The sequence below is a fragment of the Ovis canadensis genome, chromosome 6, assembly GCF_042477335.2.
Source record: "Ovis canadensis isolate MfBH-ARS-UI-01 breed Bighorn chromosome 6, ARS-UI_OviCan_v2, whole genome shotgun sequence".
NCBI lineage: Eukaryota > Metazoa > Chordata > Mammalia > Artiodactyla > Bovidae > Ovis > Ovis canadensis.
The window spans coordinates 107,215,562-107,243,067 of record NC_091250.1 but is presented as its reverse complement, the minus strand read 5'-3'; the positions used below and the strand labels follow the sequence as shown (position 1 = coordinate 107,243,067).

The 27,506-nt window shown below is 35.7% G+C and overlaps 1 protein-coding gene across 2 annotated transcripts in view; it reads right to left on the bottom strand.

Moving 5' to 3' along the window:
- The window catches only part of USO1 (USO1 vesicle transport factor), a 75,893-nt gene that overhangs the window by 11,987 nt on the left and 36,400 nt on the right, over positions 1-27,506 (bottom strand). The window contains exons 5-17 of one of the 2 annotated variants that reach the window (XM_069594372.1): positions 25,653-25,753; positions 25,148-25,250; positions 24,756-24,811; positions 20,423-20,543; positions 14,590-14,768; positions 10,318-10,458; positions 7,805-7,893; positions 7,273-7,427; positions 6,650-6,861; positions 4,999-5,019; positions 1,044-1,154; positions 663-781; positions 346-527 (exon numbers count right to left, since the gene is read on the bottom strand). In XM_069594372.1, coding sequence (XP_069450473.1) covers positions 346-527; positions 663-781; positions 1,044-1,154; positions 4,999-5,019; positions 6,650-6,861; positions 7,273-7,427; positions 7,805-7,893; positions 10,318-10,458; positions 14,590-14,768; positions 20,423-20,543; positions 24,756-24,811; positions 25,148-25,250; positions 25,653-25,753 — 1,590 coding nt within the window. The remainder of the gene's footprint in view (positions 1-345; positions 528-662; positions 782-1,043; positions 1,155-4,998; positions 5,020-6,649; positions 6,862-7,272; positions 7,428-7,804; positions 7,894-10,317; positions 10,459-14,589; positions 14,769-20,422; positions 20,544-24,755; positions 24,812-25,147; positions 25,251-25,652; positions 25,754-27,506) is intronic. The other variant, XM_069594373.1, reaches the window with a different exon arrangement.

The following is a 27,506-nucleotide window of genomic DNA, read 5'->3' as shown; positions in this document are numbered from 1 at the left end:
CCAAAAGACGTGGGTTGAGTCCCTTGGTTGGGAAGATTCCCTGGAGTAAGAAATGGCAACTTACTCAAGTATTCTTTTCTGGGAAATCCCATGGATCGGCTACCATCCATGGAGTCACAAGAGTTGGACATGACTTTGCAACTAAACAACAACTGCATGAGAGATCAGAAGTCATCTTTCCAATCTTACTGAATGCCAAAAGTCCTTGAATGGGCTACAGACCAAGAGCTAAAAAAAGGATACTTTTAGGCTGACCATATAATCTGCATGCATCCAGAATATACATATAAAGTAAAATCATAGGTACTTTCTAACGAGTGTCAAGATGAACTCTTGTCGTCTTACCTTCAAGTTCTTTTACCAGTTTTGTAAACTCATGATCAAATATCATGTATTCTGGACTGGGGAAGTTTGGCTGGGGTTTCTGAGACGCTCTGGAATACAGCTCATGTTTGCTAATAAATCCTAGTTTCTCTATGAAATTCTCTTTGCCAATCCTCTTCTCTATCAGTTGTTTTAGTTTCTCTCTACAGAGATAAGTATATTGAGATGCTTAAAAAGTCATAACAAAACAGAAAAGCCTGGTCTACATTATGCTTTGGCAGAAAAAAATTTATCATTATCTATTGATGACATCAGCAAATCATTTTCCCCTTACTTACTTCATATAGGTCTCAAGAGAGTTATCATTGAAGTAAATTGAAATGCCCAACAAGAGAGCACATAAGCCTTGGACCAACTGTTCTTCTTCTCCAAGATTTTCTGCAATTTGTCCTGTAAGCTGAAATCTTTGTTAAGGAAACTAATGGTTCATAGTATCAAGAATAATTCGTTTTACAATTTGAATCTGACACGTATTTCATGTAATTTTCAACAAGAAATTCTATATGCAATCCAAGAAAACATAAAACAGTGGTATATATGTACACACACCGCCCCCACCCCCAACACACAGCTTAAGCAAGCATCAGCTACCTCTAATCGAGAAGAAGAAATAGAAAAAATAAATACTTACATGTATTTTACTAAAACATAAAGGATACAAATGGAACATTGGCTGAATTGTGAAGAAAGTGTGTCACTGCAATGGGGCAGTTGCTAAGCCAGGTACAAAGCAACATTAGTAATCCAACTCTTGTCTGTATTTTGCTTCCCTGCAATAAACAAGTTAGCAGAAATCTTTTTATGTTTTTCAAACTTGAAGTTGCCCTAAGATCCCTCCCCAAATACATAAAAAGACATTTAACAGCTTATAAAAGATATACTGGGAATCTGGATTTTGAAAATTGAACAAGAAAATGCACTCTTGTGTCCTCTTTGGACTGTACTTCCGAAACAGAGAGCAGAAATTAGACTTGATCCATGCTTATAATCATATACCAGGTTATCTAAAATATTGTTAGTGGAAAACCTGATATGCTCAGGAAGAAATATATGATGTGGATGCTTATAATTTATCAATCTTAAAACACTTTAGCATAAATTTGCTGGTAAATTTAATATGTTTCAATAGGAATTAAAAAAAAAAACTAGTTCCTAATAAAAACACAAATCCTACCTCCTTCAAAAAATATTAAAACAAAACAAACACATAATCTCCTGAATTATTTAAATTCCATTAAAGAATATATTTCTCTAACAGGAAAATAAATAAACCATGTTACAAACTCCTGAGAAATGCCAAATAATGAGAAGTCACAAGCATAATGGAGAAAAAAAAAGATTTATTTAAATTAACTAAGTGCCTCAAACCTCTAACTATACCGCTGCTAAGTATGTTAAACAATATTGAAAACTAGCATGTCCATCAACATTACACTTTCCTTAATTTTCATACAGCACATTTATATCCCTGTATGAGGTATTTTCTTAGCTCATAATATTCAGTTCAGCTCAGTCGCTCAGTCGTGTCAGACTCTTTGTGACCCCATGAACCAGAGCATGCCAGGCCTCCCTGTCCATCATCAACTTCTGGAGTCTACCCAAACTCATTCCACTGAGTTGGTGATGCCATCCAATCATCTCATCCTCTGTCATTCCCTTTTCCTCCTGCCCTCAATCTTTCCCAGCATCAGGGTCTTTTCAAATTAGTCAGCTCTTCGCATCAGATGGCCATAATATTGCCCTTGCCCAAATTATATTACATAACCTGCATTTCTGTTTAAGCAAAACAAAACTTGCTTGAAAGAAAATAATGGAAATTAGCACAATAATGCATTGCTCTGGGATTAATTTCAGAAAATATCCAAAATACAACTGTTTAAAAATCAAGACAAGGGAGGGATTCAAAAGTATTACTATGTTTTGAAAAATTTCTATCACTCACCCAGACTATTGTAATTTTATGAACCTTAATATCAACATCTTGGCCTTTCTATAACCTTTTTTCAAGTACATTTAATTAAATTCAAATTAGACCTCTTCAAATGCCAAGTAAGCATTTATTAGCATGATTTAGTTTTTACATAAACCACTAGTTTTACTTTTTCCTTGCCTTTATGTCATTATTGTGTCCACAGTATATCTTCATGTTACCCAGGTAAACTGAAAATAAAATTTATTATGGGAATACCATTTGCAGGTACCAAACATACTGACATTGTATAAACAAGGGCATCCTATCAAATCACCGACTGATGTCTGAGTAAACAAAAACGGAATTAGGTTCAGTTTTGAAAAGTATGTCCTTTGGGGTCTAGATAAAGGTTAAAAAGAGCGAAGTCAAACACAACTGGTTAGAACCAGGTAGAAGATAGAACGGAACACCTTGTTTATTACAGCAGCAGTTTTGATTAGGAATGAGCCTAATCAAAATTGTATGACACTACTATGTGTAGAATAGATAGCCAGTTAGAAGCTGCTGTACGGCACAGGGAGCTCAGCTCAGTGCTGAGATGACCTGGGCAGGTGGGGCAGTGGGATGGGGGAAGTGAGAGGGATGCTCAGAGAAGGAGGGGTGTATGTACAGATATGGCCGATTCCTGCTGTTGTACATCAGAAATTAACACAACATTATAAAACAATTATCTTCCAATTAAAAACATTAAAAACAAAACAAACAAAATAGGAGGGAAGTTCAATTAGAGTAGTCATAGAGGGCTCTTTTTATTTAGAAATGAAAATTCTAAAGATGTTCTCATCAATAGTATTATAAGAATAATAACAAAATGTTAATTTTTTAATATATGATTTAGAAAAAATAATTCACTGCTATATCATGATGTCATTTAATTATAGTGAAGCTAACTGCTACTAAAATCTCTCTCTTCTGAACTTCCCTGGTGGTCCAGTGGCTAAGACTCCGACTACCAATGCAGGGGGCCCACGTTCAATCCCTGGTCAGGGAACTAGATCCCACATGCTGCAACTAAGGGTTCACATGCCACAGCTAAAGATCCTGCCTGCCACAATGAAGACTGAAAAGTCTGTGTGCCTCAACTGAGATCCAGCACAGCCAAAAATAGAAAAAAAAAATCTCTCTCTCACTGTTATCAATTATCCCCCACTGTAAGAAACAACCAAAGTCAAATATTTCTACATGTTGACAACATGGATGTACTCATTCTACTACTGGAATTTTTTCCAGCTTAAAAAAATAAATAGATAAAAGTATCATTAAAGGGAACCTTAAAAAAGTGGGAGACGCTAAAACTGACCAAAAATCTTAGTTTGTTAACTAGTGAAAAATGCTCTCTTTTTTTAGGGACGGGGGGAAGCTCTATCTAAACTAAAAATGTTTCAAAATACTATTGGAACCTTTGTCTATCTGAGAATACTTTTGCCTACCATTCACAAATTGCATGGTGCACTTGAGTTACACACCTACTGAAAAAAAATGGCTTAGAATTATTTCAAATCTTGTTGCAGAGAACCTCGAACACTTCAGAAGAAATAAAGAATTATTCCTAAAAATACATTAATAATAAAAATATGTAAAGTTAACATTTTAAACAACTAGTGTTTAAGTATTAAAATGAGGTTCAAGAGTGTTATGATCAGATTTACTTCCTAGTGGTGGCCTCTGGAGACACAGAACTAATAGGAAAGGGACAAGATGGAACTTGTGGGATTATGAACACTATGGTGCATATTTTTTCTTAGGTGGTGGTTACAGAAATATATTCAACCATGAAAATCATCAGACTGAGCACTTAAGGTCTGTGCATTTTACTGTATATAAATTATACTTTCCAAAATTTCCCTTTTAAATGAATGACATGCACACTTATAAAATTCTTTACTTAGTACTGAAAATTCTGACAGCTAAAGCTGCCAAATCTGTGTGAGGTATTAACACACGTTAAATCATGCTCATACACAAAGATACAACTCCCAATAGAACTTCAGTTATTAGTATCCACACTGCATAACTGAAAACATGCCCAAATATGGAATTAAAAGTACACACCTTTTTGGCCAAATATCCCAGAAAACAGATCACAATCAAACACAAATCACACTCTCCCCCAGCACACATCAAAAACGAATCCGAAATGGTAGTGTAGCACATACGTAACACCCAGAATAACTCAAGATGTTTAAACTCTTTCAAATTACAAATTTATACTTACTATTGTATATTTTCAATAACCTATATAATATAAAAGTCATCATATTCTTTCATATGCTGATTAAAGACAAAATTTTTAACTCTTAAATTTTACTACCTCTGAAATGGTTTCACTGGAAATAAAGCAGCAGCTTGGGTGAAAAATCACACCAAAAACCCCAAACCAAGGAATTTCAGAAAGTGCAAGCATCCCCAGAGGAAGCACAAGAAGAGCTTCAGATGCTCACTCCCACAGTCCTTAGTAACACCACTACAGTACCCAGAGAGAAACCCGAGAGTCACGGTAGAGATTAACTTGCTGACACATACAAGTGTGAGTAGGATATAACTTCAAACAAGCAGTTAAAAAAAACAATTAACAAAACCCAAGACAAAGAAAAAGGCTGGCTGTAGGAGGAAATGCCTAAGCCCAAACAAGTGATACATACCCGTCGGTTGATCTTATCGCCCTGCAAATTATACATTAAAGATTATTTGAAAATATTATTGCTTGAGAAAAATGTATACCCAGAAAAATCCTTCAAATACAGTCTCTCTAGCAACCCAAGCCAACAGTTTGGAACAGGATAGATCTAATCTTTTATTATACCAACGTATGTACATTTTAGAGGAGAAAGGCTAATTTTATAGCAGTGTGATTACTTAAAAGTGGGAAGACATCACTATCTTGAGGATTTCTCATTATGCATTAGTTAGAATTGCAATGTTAGAGTTAAGTATGTGGTGATGATGGTCAGACAGTTAATTACTATTTGGCTTAAGAAAAGCTGTTAAACACCACTATATTTAAAATAAGTAACTAATAAGGACGTAGTGGGAACTCTACAGGGAACTCTACTCAATATTCTGTAAAAATCTTTATGGGAAAGAATCTAAAAAAGAATGCATATATGTATAACTGACTTACTTTGCTGTATACCTGAAACTAACACAACATTGTAAATAAAATATACTCTAATACAAAATTAAAAAAAGAAAAGCTGTTTTCCATATACAGCAACAAGAGAAAAACAAGTATTAAATAAATAAGACTATGAATATTTTGGAGTACTTCTAAAAAATCACTAAAATAGATAATAAAAATAAAGCAGGCTTTCAAAGTACACTGATTCTAAGTAACAAAGGAGAGTTCAACTCTCTTTTCACTAGCTAATTTTTAAGCCTTCATTTATAACTCCCTATGGATGGTAATGATGTTTCTTTAAAAGCTCATAATAAAACAATTCAACAAGTATGGCAAAATTAAAAACTGAGAAGCACTCCACATATCATGGGGAAGGAATAAGATAATATCAGTGGATAGAGCAATTTTAGACTTATGGACATTTTCACTCTCCTTGAATGACTCTGAACATCTATGACTTTAAAGTTTTGCTTAAGCATCAACCTGAATCATTTAACAGCAAGGCTGGCAAATGTGGGCAAATCATCTAAAAATAGTAAGGGATATTCCTAAATATCAATCCTTTAGCATTCACGTTTCAATGAAGCTTTGCTACTTTCATTAGGCATCCAAAGGAATGCAAACATTTTACGTTTATTTGCATCTTACTAGGTAAACTATACACCTTGGAGTTCGGAGGATTTGGGAGCTCACAAACATCAAGGGGTGTACTGTTTAACTATGTAAGCAATGGATTGGTATTTTATTTCTGTTTTCTGAAAGGAAGATCAATTGCCCTGGGAAGAGAAAGAGCAAGCTGTGAACCACTCTATTCTATTCCCTGTCATACAATGACCCGAATTCAGCCTTTGAACAGTAAGAGAAACTGTGTGGATGATATAAAAAGAAAACAAATCCCCCCGCCTTCAAAAAAAATCCACCACCTTCTGTCCAGAACATGTGATTCCATCCTGATGCAGACCTTATTCATTATTTGGCAAAACCATTCTGACAGGAGTATTATTTCCTGCTTTCTCTCCATAAAACCATTTCTTGTAACAGTGAGCTAATGAGCAGTCTTTGCCTTGTTCCCTTTCCATCTGTATCTACTAAGGACATCCTTAAATCCTTGTGTCACTGACATCAAAATGAAACTTTCCACCCCCTCCCTAAAGAAGTCTTGCTGGTCCCTTTACCTGTGAAAGAATGTTGGTGCACTGCTGCAACAAAGAAACTGGAGGATTGCCGATGCTTGTAGCAAGCTGAACCCTGAGCAGCTGTTCTTTCTGGGTAGCATTTTCTTGCAAAGCGTGGGCAAGGGCCACGGCAGCACACCAATTTGAAAGCGAATCAGTAGAAAATAAACCTCCGCATAACAACTGACCAGCTGAGACTGTATTGCCTGTTGCTAAAAAGGTGGCAGGCAAATAACAATAAGGTGAAAATGAATTATGTTGTTTCCAAACACACAAAAATAATATGAAATAATACTTAAAAATCTGTTAATTAGCAGCATTAAGTAACACTTTCAAAAGTCTGTTTTTACAAAATAAAATTTAAAAGATGACAAAGAAGTATCTTGAAAGAAAAGTAGCAAAACAAAGAAATATTAGAACACTTCAGGCATCAAACTGATGATGGTATATTCCAGAAATTATGACCTTAATTGAAAACTATACTTCTAAAACAAATTGAGAGGAAATGTTATATTTTAAACATTACATTACATACTAATATTCTACATTATAAATATCTACTGCACTTTTTTTATTATTAAAAGATAATTATTTATTTTAAAAGTTAGAATTAAATTATTTACCATCAATAGTGGAAGGCAGAAGTGTTGACACAATTTCTCCTTGTCCTTTCTGATTTTTATATAAGAAACACTGGAAACAGTAGAGAACAGCACAGCGTAACACAAACGGCTGCCTTTCATTAACCATGGACATGAGAAGTACTACGATGGCTGGTCTGTTGCATTTAAAAAGAAAAGAACAAACAGAAATATTGCAGTCTACGTACATACATCAATAGCTAGTCATTTTTGTTGACTGAAAAGCCACAGGCAGAATACCAGCAAGCTAACAATTTCATCTCCACTTCACAGAAAAGATATCTGCAGCTGAGAGAAACGAAGTGATCTGCTTGCTAAGGCACACAGCTAGGAAGTGATACCCAAGTACAAATACATAGGTTCTAAAGACTGGGAACTCTTAAAATACCAACATATTTATCTTGTCAGATAATTTCTTGTTTCAAAACACAGAACTGAACTCCTTAAAAGAATAAGACGTGCAGACAAGATATACTAATTCGTCTGCAGGATCTCAGCATTTCTCTTTTCCTACCTTGGTGGGTTTGAAGGTGCATTTACAGAAGCAAAGTAGTCTTGGTTTACTTGGCAGCCTCGAATAACTTCTGATACAGTATTAATGGTCTGAAATGAACATGAGTGGAGAAGAAAATTTAGAGAAGGTGAGTTGAAGGAAAAACCCTGTTTTTAAAAGAAGAAAATGTTATATTCTTTTGCTTTCAAACAACAAAACTTAGATAACAAAAATGTCAGTTACAGCATTATAATCTTGTAACACTTTTGTGAGATTATATTTTAAAACACTGAGCGCCTCCAACTAAACTTGACCACATGCATTTAAAATCTCAAAAAAACTAAAATTAATAATATCCTCCAAGAGAGAGAATCTATTTCTACAAAGCAAGAAAAAGGATGCTTAAAAATAAAATCAGAGAACAAATTTAAAATGTAACAAATTACAAATTCAATTTAAGGATAAGGCTGAAAAAAACCTCCAAGTAAACAGAATAAAAAGACACTGGGTCCAGAAAGTCTAATAATCTATTAATAAAGTTCAAGACACAGAAAAGAGGAAACTGTCAAGGAACACATAAAACTTCCTCAGAACTGAAGTACTTATGTCTCTAGTTTGAAAGGGCCCAATGAGTACTAAAATTTAGTGGGGTTGAGAGGTAGAGTCTGTAATAGAGCACATCATCAGTAAATTTCAGAAACCAGAAAGAAAGATTCTAAAGAAAGTAGGTTACATAAAAAGACGCAAAATGGCTTCAGACTTCTTAGTAGCAACACTGGAATAATGTTCTGAAAGTTGAGTGTTGCTGCTGCTGCTGCTAAGTCGCTTTAGTCGTGTCCAACTCTGTGCGACCCCATAGACGGCAGCCCACCAGGCTCCCCTGTCCCTGGGATTCTCCAGGCAAGAACACTGGAGTGCGTTGCCATTTCCTTCTCCAATGCATGAAAGTGAAAAGTGAAAGTGAAGTCGCTCAGTCATGTCCGACTCTTTGCAACCCCATGGACTGCAGCCTGCCAGGCTCCTCCGTCCATGGGATTTTCCAGGCAAGAGTACTGGAGTGGGGTGCCATTGCCTTCTCCGAAGTTAGGCGTTAATGATTTCCAATTCTGAATTCCATACCTAACCAAACACTAGACTAATTCTGAAGGTGGAGGAATGACATGAAAAAGCTAAAACCAAATTATCTTGCCATTCACCCCCTTTCAGGAAGTTAAGTAAAATAAGAACCAAGGGGTGGTAGAAAATGACACAGAATCTAGATAACCAAGGAATCCCCTGAGGGCTCAGACGGTAAAGAATCCACCTGCAATGAGGCAGACCTGGGTTTGATCCCCGGATTGGGAAGATCCCCTGGAGGAGGCCATGGCAACCCATTTCAGTATTCTTTCCTGGAGATTCCCAATGGACAGAGGAGCCTGGTGGGCTACAGTCCATGGAGCTGCAGAGTCAGATTTAACTGAGTGACTAAAGCATGGCAAAAGGATCATTAGAGAGAGTGAATCAAAGTCCCAGGATAGGGACCTTCCTGGTGGTCCAGGAGCTAAGACTTAATTAATGTTCCCAATGTAGGGGGCCCAGGTTGAATCCCTAGTCAGAGAATTAAGATTCCACATGCCACACACAACGAAGATGCAAATAAATAAATGAAAGGTAAGTTCCAGGATAAGAGCTGTGTGATGGAAGAAGAGAATAAGCAGCCCATATGGGAGCAGGAGGATAGAGGACTTCCAGAAGGTCTGAAGTGGGGAACATACTGTTAAGCACACGACAGTGTTATTATGCATAGATAGACAGAAAATCAGTAAAATGAAAAAGAATCTTATTATAACTCAGGAAAGAAAAAAAGGTTATTTAAAAAAAAAAAGCATGGGGCTCTGTTTGGCTTAGCAAAAAACAGTATTGGAATAGTGACAAAACTATAAATTCTGATTATCAATTTAAAAATAAATTACTAGGGTGACAGGAGGGAAGTAAAGTGGGACAGTTATACAGGGGGAAGTGAGGTTTAGTTAGGAAGGAGGGAGTCCAAAGACAGGTTTTCTTATAAAACTTTCACTATTATCTGTACTTTTAATGTACATGTGTTAATTTGAGAAAAGAAATTTAAATAAACCTTTCTTTTCTTCAAACTAACTTCTTTTTCTTAATAGGCAGGAAACAGAAAATGTGATACATCAAAGGAAAAAGAATTTATTATTCTACGAATAATATTCACGTCTGACTTGACTAAGTCATACTGTTCTCAAAATTAAAAATATAAATCATTACTGTGCACTCCTATTGAATACAATAAAATTAACAAGAAATGTTCTAAGCGTTAACATTATTTACGTGCTATTAAACTTGCGGAATGAATACACCTTTTGGAATTGCTACTGTCTCCATTATGCTAATTATACTTTATAGTGTCAATAAGGAATTTAACAGATAAGAATGGTTAACAATTGCTGTTTCTCATTCAGCTGGTATCTAGTTCTTCCCAGGCTTCCTGATTTCAGCTTCCACAGAGTGGCTTCTGCCATCATTTGGCTTACCTCAGTCAGGATGTCAGCAGGAACTCCAGTGGCCATTAGGATAGTACAAAGCTGCTGCAGTAAGCCACACTGGAACATAGCTTTTTGGCAGCTACTGGTAGCACCAGGAGGGTTGTTGGGAGAAACTAGTACACGAACAAGCTGCAAAAGAAAGAGAACACAAAATCTGTCTTTTAGAGATTGGAAAAGTCTTGAGACAAATTTGATCTCTATGAATAGAAAGCCTGTGTAATGGATTCCCCAAAATGCTCAGCCAGATCTATAGCATTCAATGCTTTGACAGCATTTTACACACACTTCTTTCAAAATTGGTGTGAAAGTGTTAGTCACTTAGTCATGTCCGACTCTTTGCCACCCCATGGACCGCAGCCTATCAGGCTCTTATGTCCGTGAAATTCTCCAGGAAGAATACTAGAGTGGGTTGCTATTCCCTTCTCCAGGGAATCTTCCTGATCCAGGGATCAAACCTAGGTCTCCAGCACTGCAGACAGATTCTTTACTGTCTGAGCCATCTCCTCTCAAACCGTGACACTGCTTAATCAGCTAAGTTTTTGTAATATCCCGTGCTGTCATTTCCTCCTCAAGGGGATCTTCCCAACCCAGGGACTGAACCCACATCTCCTGCATCTCTTGCACTGGCAAATGGATTCTTTACCACTGTGTCACCTGGGAAGCCCCATCAAAGTCCTAGATGGCATCTTTTTCCAAGAGAAAGCTGTTTTATCTGCACTGAAAATCTGTTGCTTTGTGTAGCCACCTTCATTAACTTGCTGCAGCTTCTACATCAGCACTTGTTTCACCTGTGTTAACACTTCTATGTTATGAAGACGATGGCTTCTTTCCTTAAACCTCATGAACCAACTTCTGCTAGATTCAAAATTTTCTTCTGCAGCTTCCTTACCTTTCTCAACCTTCATGGAATTGAAGAGAGTTAGGGCTTTGTGCTAGAGTAGGTTCTGGCTTAAGGGAATGTTATCACTGGTTTGATCATTTATCCAGGCCACTAAAGCTTTCTCCACATTAGCAATAATGCTGCTTCAGTTTCCCATCACGCATGTATTCACTTATTCTTTCCTTCAATAACTCTTCCTCTGGATTTACAATTTGGCTAACTGGTACAACAGGCCTAGGTTTCAGCCTATCTTTGCTTTCAATATGTCTTCCTTACTCAACTTAATCATTTCTAGCTTTTGATTTAGAGTGAGAGACATCCAACTCTTCCTTTCACTTGAACACTTAAGAGGCCACTTAGAGGCCACTGTAAGGTTATTAACTGGTCTAATTTCAACACTTATGTCACGGCAGATAGGGAGACCCAAGGAAAGGGAGACAGGGAATGGTCTGTTAGAGGAGCCGTCAAACACACACATGTATCGATTAAGTTGTCCATTTTACAAGGGCGTGATTCACGGTGCCACAGAACAATTACAACACTTATAGCAAAGACCACTGATCACAGATCGCCATAACAAATAATAATGAAGAGGTTTGAAATACTGAGAATTACTAAAATGTGACAGAGACATGAAGTGAGCAAGTGCTGGTGAACAAAAGCTGACAACTTGCTTGACATAGGGTTGCCATAAAACTTCAATTTGTAAAAAGTACAATTATCTACAAAGCACAATAAAGTGAAGCACAGTAAATGGAGATATACCTGTATTTAAAACAAACACCAAATTATGTGTCATCGTTCCCGTAAATATTTCCATATGCCTCCGATAAAAAGATTTTAAAAATATAATCATGCCATTATTATACCTAACAAAATCAACAATAATTCCTTAAGTAAGTAAGTGTTAGTCATTCAGTTGTGCCCGACTCTTTGCAACCCCATGAGTTTTTCCAGGCAAGGATACTGGAGTGGGTTGCCATTTCCTTCTCCAGGGGATCTTCCCAACCCAGGGATTGAACCTGAGTATCCTACACTGCAGGTAGATTCTTTACTGACTGAGCTACGAGGGAAACCCAATAATTCCTTAATGTCATTTAATAGCCATTGGGTATCTTAACTGATGCTATAAATAATCACATTTCTAGATAACAAATAGTTATATTCAAATACATTATAAATATGCAAAATATCACAATAGATTGACTTATATTTTCCCAGAGAGAAAAACCAGGGGAAGTTTGTAGATGTTATATCCAGGCAGATTTTGACTCATTATACAGATTAAGCTTTTTATAATTAGAACTATCCAACAACAAAAAGGAGTCTCTCATTAGGTAATGAGTTTTCTGAGAGTCAATGGCAGTATCGGTCCAAAAAATGAAATAGAAGGGATTCCTACAGGTAGAAACAATCATGAAATTACCATTCCAGGAAAAAATTTAAATGTTTCACAACTAAAAAAATTTCAAAAAGATGCCTTCTTCACATTTAATTTGCGAAATTTAAATGAACTATCCTCAAGTGGATCAATTTCAATCTTTAGTGGCTTAGAATTCTATCATAATTATAACTGGGATGATGAATAATTCCAGTTTGGACATACATATCCAAAAAGGATTGTTCATCACCATTTACAATGCATTTTCACTTATTATATAACCGAGAACTTGAAATATAAGCAACCCTAAATATAAGCAATAAAGCTATCAAGAAAGCGTTCTAATAGTTTGAAAAGCAGAAGATAACCTGTGGCCTGTGAAGCTATGAAATACATCAACTACTTCGTCTTTGAATGGAGAATACATTACAGTGAATTAAACTCAGTTTATTTCGAAGTTTATCTTCTTCAATAACTACTATCTACTTTATTCACTTTCTAGAAGAATACTGAAAGAACTTACTTCTATATATAACTAGAATACTGTTTTTCTGTTTATACGCAGCATTCTATTCTAAATTTTTTTTGGTAAAATAGTGCTTTACTTTTTAACAAGTGACTTTCTTGTTAACAATTACTTTTTGCAAAAGTTAATTCTTTAGGTAGTACTCAAAGCTATAAGACATGAGTAAGCTTCTCAAGCAGTTTAGATTTTCACTCTGGAAGGAAATATATATGTAACTGGTACATCATGAGAACCCTTCATTTTCTCTAATCACATTTTGAAAATCATTTTTCTAGAGGAATTTCCTTTGTTAAGAAGGCAGTGTTGAGCAAAGATATCAACTTTACCACTGGGACACCATTTCTGAAACATTAAAAACTAATAGCCTTGAAATGTGTGATACTGACATGTAAAAACAGAAACAATGAAGTTGGGAATATCAACAGATTCTGCCCATGTTCCCTGTAAAATATTTCCCTAACAGTTTTTAAGGCATATTCTAAATAGGCTAACTATAGTTTATTATCCAAACTGGGACACTTCTGACGTGAAAGAGGACATGATTAGTAATTACAAAATGAATACTGACCTGGTAAACTGGGGCATATGGTCACCCTAATTATCAATCAACCCTATGTGAGAAATTCCCAGAGAAGGCAACAATATGCAGATTCTAATTATCAGTCTGATTAACCACCTAGTTTTGAGGAACACAACTTTAGGAACACAGGGACATTCAAAGACCCACAAGAATCACTAGAGAGTAAGTTAGGAAACCGGTATAAACTTAAGGGTCTGGAGAAGGGGTATTCAATAAAGGGATAAATAAGTAAAATACTTAAAAACTGTCATAATTTTCTGATACAGAATTCATTTGGGATCCTACTGTCTTCACCTTTACTATCCATCACCACCAAGCTTTCACCACAGAGCTTAAATGAAATTACATGTGACTTGTTAATTTAATTTATATTAAATTAAACATAAAACTCAAGACTATTAATCTTTGAGGGTAGGGACATCTTCATCCACTTCCAAGCATCCAGTGTCTGGCTCTCAGTAAATGCTTACTGAATGAATTTCTATGCTGAACTTAATATTCTGAATACTAAAATTTATGATATTAGAACCTTAAATGAAGAAAATAGATTTAAAAAATTCAACTCAACTTATTATCTTCTAGTGCAAAACCTATCAGGAAACTATGTTTGGATGTGCTTTAATATAACCCAACAGGGCAAGAGAGGGGAATAAAAGATGAAACAGTATTGTCAGATGTTAACAGTTATTGAAACAAAGTGTATGTGTGGGAGGAAGGGAATCTCTATTTCTGAATATAACTGCAAATCTCCGTAACAGAACGTTCTTACTCTTTTTTTAAAGCTCACCTGAAACCAACTCACCATCCTGGATTGACCAAAGGCAAAACATTTTTTTTTTTCTTTAAAAGGATTGTTGTGAAAATTATCACATTTATGTCTGAGGACAGCATACCTGTAACATTAGGTGCAGATTAGTCACTTTCTGTGCGGACCAGCCAGAATTTTCATCCCCAACTTCAAACCAAGGTTTCATACGCTGAATATACGAGCCTTCTTTAAAAAAATTTTGATTGGAATTGTTGTTCTTTAACAAGTTTTGGAGCAGAATCAGACAATCTTCCACTACTATACCTGGGGAAAGAATGTAAAAAACAGAAATGTGAAGGCTGACAGAACCTCAAGGAAAATTCAATCCCCAAACATTTTAAAAACAAAAATCTCCATGCACAGCATCTCCTCAGCTTGCATGGCAGTGAGCCTGCTCTTCCTCAGGTCCCTCTGGGATCTCTTGACTTCTCTTTTTGACTAGCCACTCATCTCAGTAACACTCACTGTTTCTTCACATTTAGCTTACACGTCATTTCTTCAGGAATGATTAGTGAGATCCAATGACTACGTTAGGATCATGAGCTATATGCTCTCACAGTTGCCTGCTCCTTTTATTATTATGTAGCATCTGTCTTCTCCACTAGATTGTAATTCATGAAGACAGGAATTTGTGAATGTCCTACTCACTCTGTATTCTCAGCAGATATAGAGATAAGACATCAGGCATGTACAAGATAAAGTGAAAGTGAAAGTTTCTCAGTCGGGTCTGACTCTCTGCAACCCAATGGACTATACAGTCCATGGAATTCTCCAGGCCAGAATACTGGAGTGGGTAGCCTTTCCCTTCTTCAGGGGATCTTCCCAACCCAGGGATTGAACCCAGGTCTCCCGCATTGCAGGTGGATTCTTCACCAGCTGAGTCACAAGGGAAGCCCCACATACAAGGTATGCACGTATGCATGTGAAGTTGCTCAGTCGTGTCCGACTCTTTGCGACCCCATGGACTGTAGTCTACCAGGCTCCTCTGTCCATGGGATTTTCCAGGCAATAATACTAGAGTGGATTGCCATTTCCTTCTCCAGGGGATCTTCCCAACCCAGGGATCGAACCCGGGTCTCCCGCATTGTAGACAGATGCTTTACCGTCTGAGCCACCAGGGAAGTCCTCCAATATTTAGTCCTACTAAACATTTGTTAAATGAATCAATTATTGTAATCTCTAAGAAGCACTTGACATTGTTGTCTCAATGTCTCTTCCTTGAAACATCCTCTTCTCTTGGTTTCTAAAACACTAATGACTCCCTCCCTGGTTTTCCTTACAGATGTCTGGTCACTCCTCAGGCTTCCTAGGCAAAGAGCTCTGTTTCCTCTGCAAAGCCTATGACGAAGGCTGGATGCTTACAGTGAGTAGGTGCCTCTGTGTATATACCCACACTTCTGTGTCTACTACTTGAGCTGTATGATTATAAGAATTAATTGCTTTTTAAAAATTAAGACTATTTTTTCAGAGCACCTTCAGGTTTAAAGAAAATCTGAGCAACAAATATAGGGAACTCCCACATACTCTCTCCCTGCCAGTGTCTACTACTCTTACTATTTAGCATTAGCGTGAGGTACATTTGTTAGACTGATGAATGAATACTGATACATTATTAATTCATGGTCATAGTTTACACTACGGCTCATTCTTCTTAAGTTCTATAGGTTTCAAAGTATGTATTAATTTTATGTACCCACCATTATAGTGTCACACAGAATAGATTCACTGCTCTAAAAATCCTGTGATCCACCTATTCATTCCTCTTTCTTTTCTTCAAGACTCACTCATGACAAAAACTCTTAGCAAAAATCAGAGTTAAAGGTGAAACATCAACATTCTCATTAAAGTCAGCAATTATTCTAACACTGTATTAAATATTCTAATGGGCTTCCCTGGTGGCTCAGATGGTAAAGAATCTGCCTGGAATGCAGGAGACCTGGGTTTGATCCCTGGGTCAGGAAGATCCTCTGGAGAATGAAACAGCAACCCACTCCAGTATTCTTGCCTAGAGATCCCAAGAACAGAGGAACCAGGCAGGCTACAGTCAATGGGGTTGCAAGAGCTGGACACCACTTAGCAACTAAACCACCACCGAAGATCCTAGTCTGTGTGATGAGAGAAAGAGGACAAGAAAATTGGTATAAGAAATGAAAGAAAGAAAACAGGATTTCACTATTTGTGGAAGACATCGTATCTACACAGAAAGTCCAATGAGAACTAATGATTCAATAAGATAATTGGATTCAAAATCAATATATAAAAAAATCAAATAGCAGCCATTTGAAAATGTAATTAAAAAGAAAGATCTCATTCATAGGTAACAAAAAGTATAAGATGCCTAGGAATGAATCTAATTAAAAAAAGGTATATAACTCTTGTGTTTAAAATTATAAACATTACTGAAAGAGATAAAAAGACGACTTGAATAGATTAAAAGATATACCTGGGTTCATGGAGAGAAAACGTCAATGATGATTCTCTTTAATCTTTAAACTGTATATTTTCAATAAATATCCCAACTGGGATTTTCAGATAACTTGACTAGCTATTAAGTTTCACTTAAATGAAGAATAAAGAAAACAGACACTAAGACAAATTATGAAGAGGGCCAAGACAGGAAATTCTTTCAATATTCTAATAGGAGATTATTATGAAGCTTTAGTAATTAAGAAAGTATGGTTTTAGTGCAGAACTAGACAAACACTAATGGAATAGAACAGAGAACTCAGAAGACCTTCACATGTATGAAATTTGATTACAAATCTTATACCATCATTCAAAAGAAAATCTCTATTAATTAAATGCAAAAGGCAAATTTTTAAAGCCTTTAGTACAAGAAAGTGATGGAAACTCTTTTTATGACCATGAGATAGAGATAGATTTCTTAAACAAAACCCAAAAGCATAAACTATAAAAAAACTAACGTGATTATATTAAAATTTTAAACTTTAATAGAAACACTATAAACAGACTAAGAGAAAATAACTAAAACATGTATAATCAACAGATGATTAGTGTCCAGAATATATAAGAGCTTCCAAGTAATCAACTGGAAATGGAAAAATGATCTTATATAAAAATGGGCAAGAAGGTAATTCAGAGGGTTCAAGGATATAAAAAAATAGACAGTGACTATACTGCAGATGGTGACTGCAGCCATGAAATTAAAAGACACTTACTCCTTGGAAGGAAAGTTATGACCAAGCTAGATAGCATATTCAAAAGCAGAGACATTGCTTTGCCAACAAAGGTCCATCTAGTCAAGGCTATGGGCTTCCCTGGTGGCTCAGAGGTTAAAGCATCTGCCTGCAATGCGGGAGACCTGGGTTTGATCCCTGAGTCAGGAAGATCCCCTAGAGAAGGAAATGGCAACCGACTCCAGTATTCTTGCCTGGAGAATCCCATGGATGGAGGAGCTTGGTGGGCTATAGTCCGATTCTTTGTGACTCTTTGGGGTCACAAAGAGTCGGACATGACTGAGCAGCTTCACTTCACAGTCAAGGCTATGGTTTTTCCAGTGGTCATGTATGGATGTGAGAGTTGGACTGTGAAGAAAGCTGAGTGCTGAAGAATTGATGCTTTTGAACTGTGGTGCTGGAAAAGATTCTTGGAAGTCCCATGGACTGAAATGTGATCAAACCAGTCAATTCTAAAGGAAATCAATCCTGAATATTCACTGGAAGAACTAAAGCTAAAGCTAAAGCTCCAATACTTTGGTCACCTGATGTAAAGAGCTGACTCATAGGAAAAGACCCTGATGCTGGCAAAGACTGAGGGCAGGAGAAGTGGTGACAGAGGATGAGATGGTTGGATGCAGCAACTCAACAAACACGACTTTGAGCAAACTCTGGGGCATAGTGAAAGACAGGAAGCCTGGCATGCTAAAGTCCACAGGGTCGCAGAGTCAGACATGACAGTGACTGAATAACAACGTACCCATGAAAATATGCTTAATCTCAGTATTAATTTAAGTAATGAAATAAAATCTCAGTAAGATAACTCTCTTTCTTTGCAGGTGCGCTCAGTCTATGTCTGACTCTTTGCAACCCTGTGGACTATAGCCCACCAGGCTCCTCTATCTGTTGGACAGAATACTGGAGTGGGTTGCCACTTCCTTCTCCAGGGAATCTTCCTTACCCAGAGATTGAGCCTGTGTCTCCTGCATTACAGGTGGATTCTTTACTTGCTGAACCATTGGGGAAGCCCTAAGTAACTCATCCAATCTTTTCTGCTTATCTAATTTTGTTTCATCTATATTCTAATGACCCAAATCTTTATCACCAGTGTGGCCCTGCCCTCCAGATTAGTGAGCCTACTCTCAACCATACTATGGTACTTACTAACTCCAGTTCAGTGAATGCAAATATACTCATTTTTCTCCTCTGACTCTGGTGCTAGGTTTTTTCGATCAATTTCTCACTAAAAGTATCTAAAAATGCTGAACTAACAAAAACAAGTCTAAGAGCAATGAAGTGACAGTACAGCAGGCTAAAACTGACAAGAAAATGGGTATCTACACAGCTAGCTAAGTATAAAAATACCTTTTGGCTGGTGGTACATTTCTTGATTTTGATAAATCTAAACTTTTCATTTTGATAGTCTCATGGGACAGAAGGAAAATAAATCAAAGCCAAGGGTATACACAAGGTAGGCAAGGAATCTAACAGAAAATTCTTCACCTAATAAACCAGAACCTCAAAAGGACATATCCCCAGGGGGAAAACAGTGAAAAGTTAACCAGTACTCATAGATTGGCCTGGGTTTGCCTTGCCTGATGGTCCAGGAAATGTCAAGCCTTCAATTGGGAATAAGGTGATCCCACATAAACTGTAACCCCAGGGCTTGCCAAAGACAAACACATTTTATATGCAAGAAATTACCTTCATCCTAGGATTCAAATTCCTGTAACTAATTCTCTTAAGTACGACACAAAACACAGTAAAAGAAAGCCACGTACACAAAAAAACATTGTACCATGTGTAAAAACCAGTAGAGCAAAGTACCACCAAGACTTAAAATACTGGGATTATCAGAGACCATAAAATAATTGTTTCTTACATTTAAAGAAATGAAAAGATAAATTGAAAATATATACAGAAAAAAGAAAAGTGAAAGTGAAGTTACTCAGTCATGTCCGACTCTTTGTGACCCCATGGACTGTATAGCCTAACAGGCTCCTCAGTCCATGGGATTTTCCAGGCAAGAATACTGGAGTGGGTTGTCATTTCCTTCTCCAGGGGATCTTCCAGACCCAGGGATCGAACCCAGGTCTCCCGCATTGTAGGCACACACTTTACCGTCTGAGCTACCAGAGAAGCTCCATACAGAAAAAAGGAAGTTGTAAAAAAATTACCTAGCAAATTTGCCAAAGTACCAGACAGAACTTATAGAAAGGAAAAATTTTAAACTCAATGATACATGCAAAAGCTGATCAAATACAGGTGAAGAGAGAATTGGTGAAATAGGAAATAGATCAGAAGAAATAATCCAGAAGAAACTCTGGAAAGATAAAAAGACAGAAAAAACAGACGAGAATGTACGATGATAAGGTGAGAATCTAGTCAGATGTCAGAGAACTGACTCTGAGTTTAGGAAGATTTCAAAAAACGTGACAGAGCAGTATTGGAAGAGATATAGCTGAGATTTCCAGAAATGAGGAAAGACACCAACAGATTCTGAAAGTCTAAGAAATATTAAGCAGGATAAATAAAAAGAAATCCATAGTCAACAAACCACAGAGGAAGAAAGAAAGACTATAAAGCATCCATCCTCCCTCAGGAAAGCCTCTTTCTACATCTAACAAAACAACAACAAAAAAGGCATAAGCCCTCCTTTCTCCCTTCAGTTGCATTCCTCAGAAGTTAACAATTCAATGAGAGCAAAAGGAACCTTCTCAAATCAATCTCTTCATACTATACCTCCATCACTGTTCCCCTCCTCTGTAATAATGTCCAGTAGTCTCTCAAAAGCATTTTCAAAAGCAACAATTTTCTGGATTGCTCCATTGCTTCTTGTTAGTGCCTGTAGTAGTAAGACGCCCTTATGGAGAAGAAAGATAATGTTGAGTGCAATACAACTTTTTAAAGACATTTAAAGATTACTTTAAAAATCATAGAGATTTAGAAGTGGCAGGAATTTCACAAGTCCAACTCCTTTGCTTTACAGATAGGGAAAAAAAGGATACAGAAGGTGAGCAATTTGCCTCCCTAAACTATACAGACTTCAAAAGACAGACCCCCTGACTAGAATCCATGTCTAGCAATTCCTAATTCAGTTCCTTTTTTCACCACTCAATTACAAATATACAACAATTCTTGCACATTCATCAGTCTATATTACATAGTTTTCACTGTGGTCTAAGAGAGCTGAACATAATTTTATCTACCTCAGTAATGCCTCTGTATGGACTTCACAATAGTAACAGTAAGAAACTGTGAAATCAATAATATAAGTCAATAAACATCACCACATTCTAGCAGGGAAAGTTCAACTATTCTTGTAATTATTCAGCCTGCAAATTCTCCAGATTTAATTCTAAAAGTTGACAGGTAGGGAAAAAAAAAAAGGAAGGATGAGAATTCATATCTCATGACTGGCATATCTAGTACAAAACAATTCTCTGTAGTCTTTGATTATGATTTTTAGTTTTACTCAGTTCCTATTGAGCCAGATTTAGTTTATATATCTGCAACCACTTAAGCATTCAAGAAAAACTGTTAACCATTTCTGCTTATTTCACTATCAAACAAGAATTTTACGAGTTCACAGGGAGTCTAACAATATCATAATGGTCAAAGAGATAGGAAATATTTAATGAAAAAAGCAGATATTACTTAGAAGAAGAGGAATAGCAACTAATTCAAAAGTGCCTACGAGGCCAATTAGCTGTTGGCTGTCCATACTTGGCAGGTCAGTATTCATACAAGACAAAAAATGCCCCGAGCCTTATTGCACTTGTCCTACTCATCTTTCTGACTGTCCACTCTCAACATTAATATGAGAGAGAAAGAGAAAGTGGTTACGTCAAATTCTCCTTCTTAATGAGTTTAACTGCTAACAAAGGAGGAAGAAATGCAGTGGAAAAACACTAAGGCTATGAATTAGACACAGCGGGTTTTTTAAAGTTCTGGTTACTGCTTGTGCAGCTTGAAGCAAATTACATAAATTCTGTGTGTAATTTATACAATGTAAGTCTCAGTACACCCATGTGTAAAACGAGGATGGTATCTTTGTCAGAGGGTTTTAATGAGGACTAAAGGAAATAAAATAGCCTCCACAGAGCCCAAGTTTTCACTGCATATCAGTTTCTTTCACCTATTATGAGAAGTATTCCTCTATTCAAACATATCCACTAAAATGTTATTGAAAATCAAAGTATACACTCATTGGTCATTGAAAGTAAGTGGGCACCAATTCCTGACTTTAAAAACTGGCAATTAAAGGGATTTATCTATTTATCCTTTCTTTCACGTATGAATTGTAATTCAGGGTAATAAAATACACTGTTCCATGAAGTAAACTTCCTCTTTGAGGAAGATTACAGCTGAATAAATGTGAAAGAATGACAAGTTCTAGAAATCATCATTTTGAAACTCTTAACAAAATAACTGATTCAGGCAATGTTCATTAATGAATGATAGGCTATAATGGACGAAAGGATCCATGCAGGGATCTGAATGTCATCACCTGAATCAAATCCACTGATCATACAAGCGAGACAGCCAGGTATTTCATTTCCTGATGTGTTGCAAACTGCATCACCCAGGGAACATCAAAGCAAAGAGGTGAACCAAAACCTAATCAAGGCCTTTAGAAAAGTAACAGACATTAACAATCAAATGTAATGAGAGAACCTTGTCTGGATCCTGATTTGGAAACCAACTGTGAAAGACATTTATGAGAGAAATGGGAAACTTGAGTACAGAATAGTTATCGTATTTAAACTGAGGGCTAAGACAAACTTGTTATCTCATTAAATGTGATAATTGCATTGTAGTTATATAAGGAAACACATACACACTACATGTATACTGAAGTATGCAGTAGTGAAATTATACAGAAATAGTGAAATCAGACAGGTTGATTCTTTTTAAATATTTCAGTTAAAAATAAAGGAGAAGAAATAAATTTACAAAAATAAAGGAGAACGGTGAGGGGAGGGGTAGATGAAGCAAGTATAATAAAATCTTGAAAATTAAGGGGTTTAGGGGATGGGTTTGTCTGTGTTTTCTCTACTTTTGTGTGTGCTTACATTTCTCATAATAATAAACTAAAGAATGCAATTACAGACTATCACTTAGAAGTGAGCTGGTACCTAGAGTTTTCTCAACCTTTCTCACTAATTTTTAAGCACTAACTTGAATAAATATGATATTTCAGTGCACCTATGAAAAATGACCAACTAATTCTCTAAATCCAGATCAAAATCAATTTTTCAAATACAGAACAAACTGAGACTAAAAATCTTTACCAATAGGCTCCCTGAGAGATTTAGTCATGTTGGTAACTATCACTGAATGCAATGAGAAATATTAAAAAGAAAGAAAAGAAGGAAATCAAAGTTTTAAAAGAAGGATGAAGAAAGAAAACAATACAAAAGAGCGAGGGGAAGCAGAATACTACTCTAGGCAGTCACAGGGTGCCACTAGTGACCGCCAGGGTGCCGGTTAGTTTCTTCTGATTGCTATACGGTATAATATGCTGCTTATTACATAACGCTCAATAGTAAGTATGCACAAAAAATTCAAATGAATTTGTTAAACCACAGGAAAGATGGCTGTAAAACTCCAAAATCTAAGAAACATTATAGCAAAAATATAACTTAATCCCTAATTGTAAAATCAATGAAAACCAGCATAAATAGAGAATCATTTTATCCGTCTCAAATAAAAACAGGAAAAATGGTTAGGAGAAGGAAAAAAGAAAAACACTACATAGTTAAAAGAAGTGTTGTATTTAAAAACCAAGATAATGCATTTATATACACACACAAATTATATCTGAAAATGAAAATAAATGATAATACTAATAACAATATAGGAAGAGATAATTTCTTTATTAATTGATATGTATCTTATTTGAACTGAGGACCAAGAAAGGAACAGAATAACAAATTTGGGTTTAAGACACATAGTAGTATTTTAGTCAAGAAAAGACACTCAAAATTCCTAATAGGTACACAATTCTTAAAACAATATTAAGGAATAAAAAAATGTCCTCAAAAACCAATAAATTTTAGAGCAATTTTCCTCCAATTAAAAAATAAATTAAAAAAATAAGGCTCTTCTTACGAGTTTTATTACTATATTGTTTCATCACTTATAATACTGCATTCACATACATACTAAAAAGTTTTAAATACAAAACTAAAAATACTGTCTATATGGATAAGAAGTCAAGAGCACTTCAGTTTTGTCTTTGCTTTGCCATGAACCAGTTGTGAGACCAAGAACAATCCAAATGGTATTTATTAGCACTTAAGATGAGGAAGGAACAAGGCCGGGTGCCATAAATACAAAGATCTTAAGACATCCCTAACAAAGAACAAGTCACTTGGTTTCTGTGCATCCTGGGTCTCTCAGTGTGAATATGGAGACTAAATTAGTTTGATAAGATCTCCTAGCTCTAAAGTTTAATTTTAAAGATTTTTCCAATTGCCATCTAAAGTAATGTGGTTTGGTCAAGTTGTAGATAACAGAAAAAAATGGTCAAGCAGCAAAACAGTACTGCATCAAAACAAAACAGTACAGGTCAACATAAAATACTCAAATGTATATGCAAATATTAAAATAAATCAGAATGAAGAATTAACTCCAGAGCAAATCATGTGAGTTAAATAGAGATTACAAGGAAAATCCTTTGAAATATATTCAATCAATTAAGGGTGGAGAGTTCAAATGCAGCACTTTGTTAAGTTTATGCAGTTCAATGTCTAGGGATGTTTCCTGTACTCTCTCTGGAGACACAGTTTGGGATCAGTACAACCTTTCAGAAAAAGATGGAAGAAATCCTAATCTTGTAGAAGGCATAAATTCGAATAGCAAAATCATCTGTCTAACCAAAATACTGAATAGGCAGAAAACAAAGAAATAATGGGGCCTTGTATATAACTTTAAAAGGTCTAAACCATTAACCCAATTTTCCAAATCTAATTTCTTATAACTCTGAAAAAGGGTCAACAAAGATTTCATTTGCAAAGAGAGAATAAAAGCTGCATATTCTTAGGCTTAAAAAAAATTTTTTTTAACTTACATCATTACGTATAACTTCCCTGGAATCTGCTAGTAAGTCCATCAATCTTGAAACACCTAGAACATATAACCATGTGTAAAACACTGGCAGATAAAAAATACCAATAGTGATTCAAATTATAAACAATTTATTAACACATCATTTCAATTATAAAAGCGATCCTTACTTTTACTTTGTTATTTTTGTTTGTTTGTTTTGTTTTTTATGATCCTCACTTAGAAAAAAAAATTTTTTTGCCTTGTCATGAGGCATGTGGGATCTTAGATCCCTAACCAGGGATAGAACCTACACCCCTTGCATTCAAAGTGCAGGGTCTTAACCACTAGACTGCCAGAGAAGTCCGTGATCCTCACTTTTAAATCAAAATAATATAAGGAAGATGAGTCACTTACCCATGGGACTGACTAAAATAATCTGCTGAACCTGAGGCCCTAGTTGTTTTAAAAGAGAAGTAAGAAGCTTCACACCAGGCCAGCGGACATGGAAATCAAACTCCTACAATATAAGAATTCAAAATATTTAACATCTGTAATTCATATTTTCAAGAAAAACTTTTTTTTTTAATTAGTAGTATGGTACCAAAAACTATAAGCAAACAAAAAGAGTTTAGCAAACTTTAAAAAAGTAATTTAAGAAATAAAAAGAGAAGTTATAAATGATCAAACCGATTAAACTATTACTGACTAGATATAGTTGTACTTTGTAAAAATGGAAACAAGCAAGACAGTATTTGAAGAGATTATTTAGGTCTTAAAACAAACATGTGAACCTCTTGCAACAATACAACAAATTTCACTATCTTAAAAAGGAACATATGTATTGCTTCCTCAATAACACCCAAAAGGGCAACAAAAGAAGCTTATTAAGATGACAAAAACAACAAAGTTCTTTACTTACCTCCAATAAAGATAAGAGAAGAGTGACATTTTCTTGCTGCTTAATGAAAATTTCTGTAAACTGGCTTCCCAAATCCTCACTCTGTCTTGTGGAGTTTTCTTCTGTAACATTCAAAGATAAAGTACTTGAACATGACGCTTTATTATTTTAAAGTATCTGTTTTGCTGAAGATGCTAAGCAGAAACGATAATTTTCTTGGGACAGTGTGGCTGGAAGTGGTATCACGATTATGCTGGAAGGACATATCCCTAAAATTACTTTCAGTGTCATTTAAATAAATTTTTATTCTTTAAATGTTTATGATATTCAAAGAAAATGTATTTAGATCTCCACATTTTGTCAAGGTCATTTTTAGGTTAAACTTCTAATTAGAGTACAAGGGAACTTACTGGGGTGATGAAAATATTCTATCTCAAATGTGATACTGGATACTGGTTACGCTACTATATACATTTGACCAAACACACAGGACTATACAACCCCGAATGGACGTAAATTTTAATGGACGTAAATTATACCCCGAAATCCCCTCCCCACAAAAGATTACTTAACACATAGTCCTTCCTGACTCTTAGTCTCTTAGTGTTACTGAGTTAAATAATTTTAATTTTAAAGTTAAACCAAACATCTAAAGATTCTTCAGTATCTTTTTCAAAAAAATGAACACACACATCCTAGAAAGTTATTTGGCAATAAAACCAGAATTTGCATGTAGTTTTTCATTCAGTTTTTAAAAGATTTTATATTTGTCCTTAAGATTTAATTCTTTATCCGTTGTTTCAATGTACTCTGTCAAAAAAAATATAAAGGGTCACTAAAAACTGAGGCAACAATTGCCAAAGCAAATTAGCATTTAAAATCTGCCTACCCTATAAATGCAATATAGAGATGGCAAATACACTACTCCCATCCGCTCACCTATTCCAGACACATCTATTCCTTTTCCATATATTGCTCCAGGCAGTGACTATAGACAATGGAGTTGGCAGTCAAGATCAAACATATTTATTATCCCTCAAATTGTTCCTTATTCAAATGTTAGGTTTTAATATTAATATACTTTAGAAATAGAAAAAACACAGCAGACCAAAAAAGCAAGACAATCCAACACTGATAGTGATAATCTCATTATTTGAAGAGAAAAGAAAGAGACCAAAGTAGAAAACAAAAGTTTTCACAAAGTTATTAATATAACCTAATTTTCTAGCATATTAATTAATATGCTGGGTTCATCCTTCAGAAATCCTAAGAAATATTTCTCTTATCATCTTTTCTTATCAGTAGAAGAATTCACTGTTTCTGAACCTTAACACTATATTACTAAAATATACTTTACTTTTAAAAGGACTAGTCTGGCTGTGCTAAGAAGATGCCAAGGGAAGGAGGGAAATAATAGGCAGTTCATTTAGAAGGCAATAATCGAGGAAAGCAGTGAAGGTGGCTTAGAGAGTGGTCATAATTCTCATGAAAACAGAAGGAACAGGATTTGTTGGCATATTCCTTAGAGGAGTGTGAAAAGGGGAGAAAAATAAAAGGAAGAGTGATTCTAAGGTTTCAGCCTGAAGAAGTGGAAAGAAGGCACTGCCACTTACTGAAGACTGCAAACACTGGAAGAAGGAAGCTGACAATACATAGAGAACCAGAGGTTTAGTTTTGAATGTGTTCAGTTTGAGGCACATAAAAACTTGACTGGGGTTATCAATCAACTGGATAAATGAAAGCATAACTGTTAGTGGATAGGTATGGGTTGGATATATATATTAGAATGGTAAACATAAAAATGGTTATAGTCATAAGACTGGATGATAAAGGGCATCTACAAAAGCCATAGCTAACATCAGAACTTAATGGTAA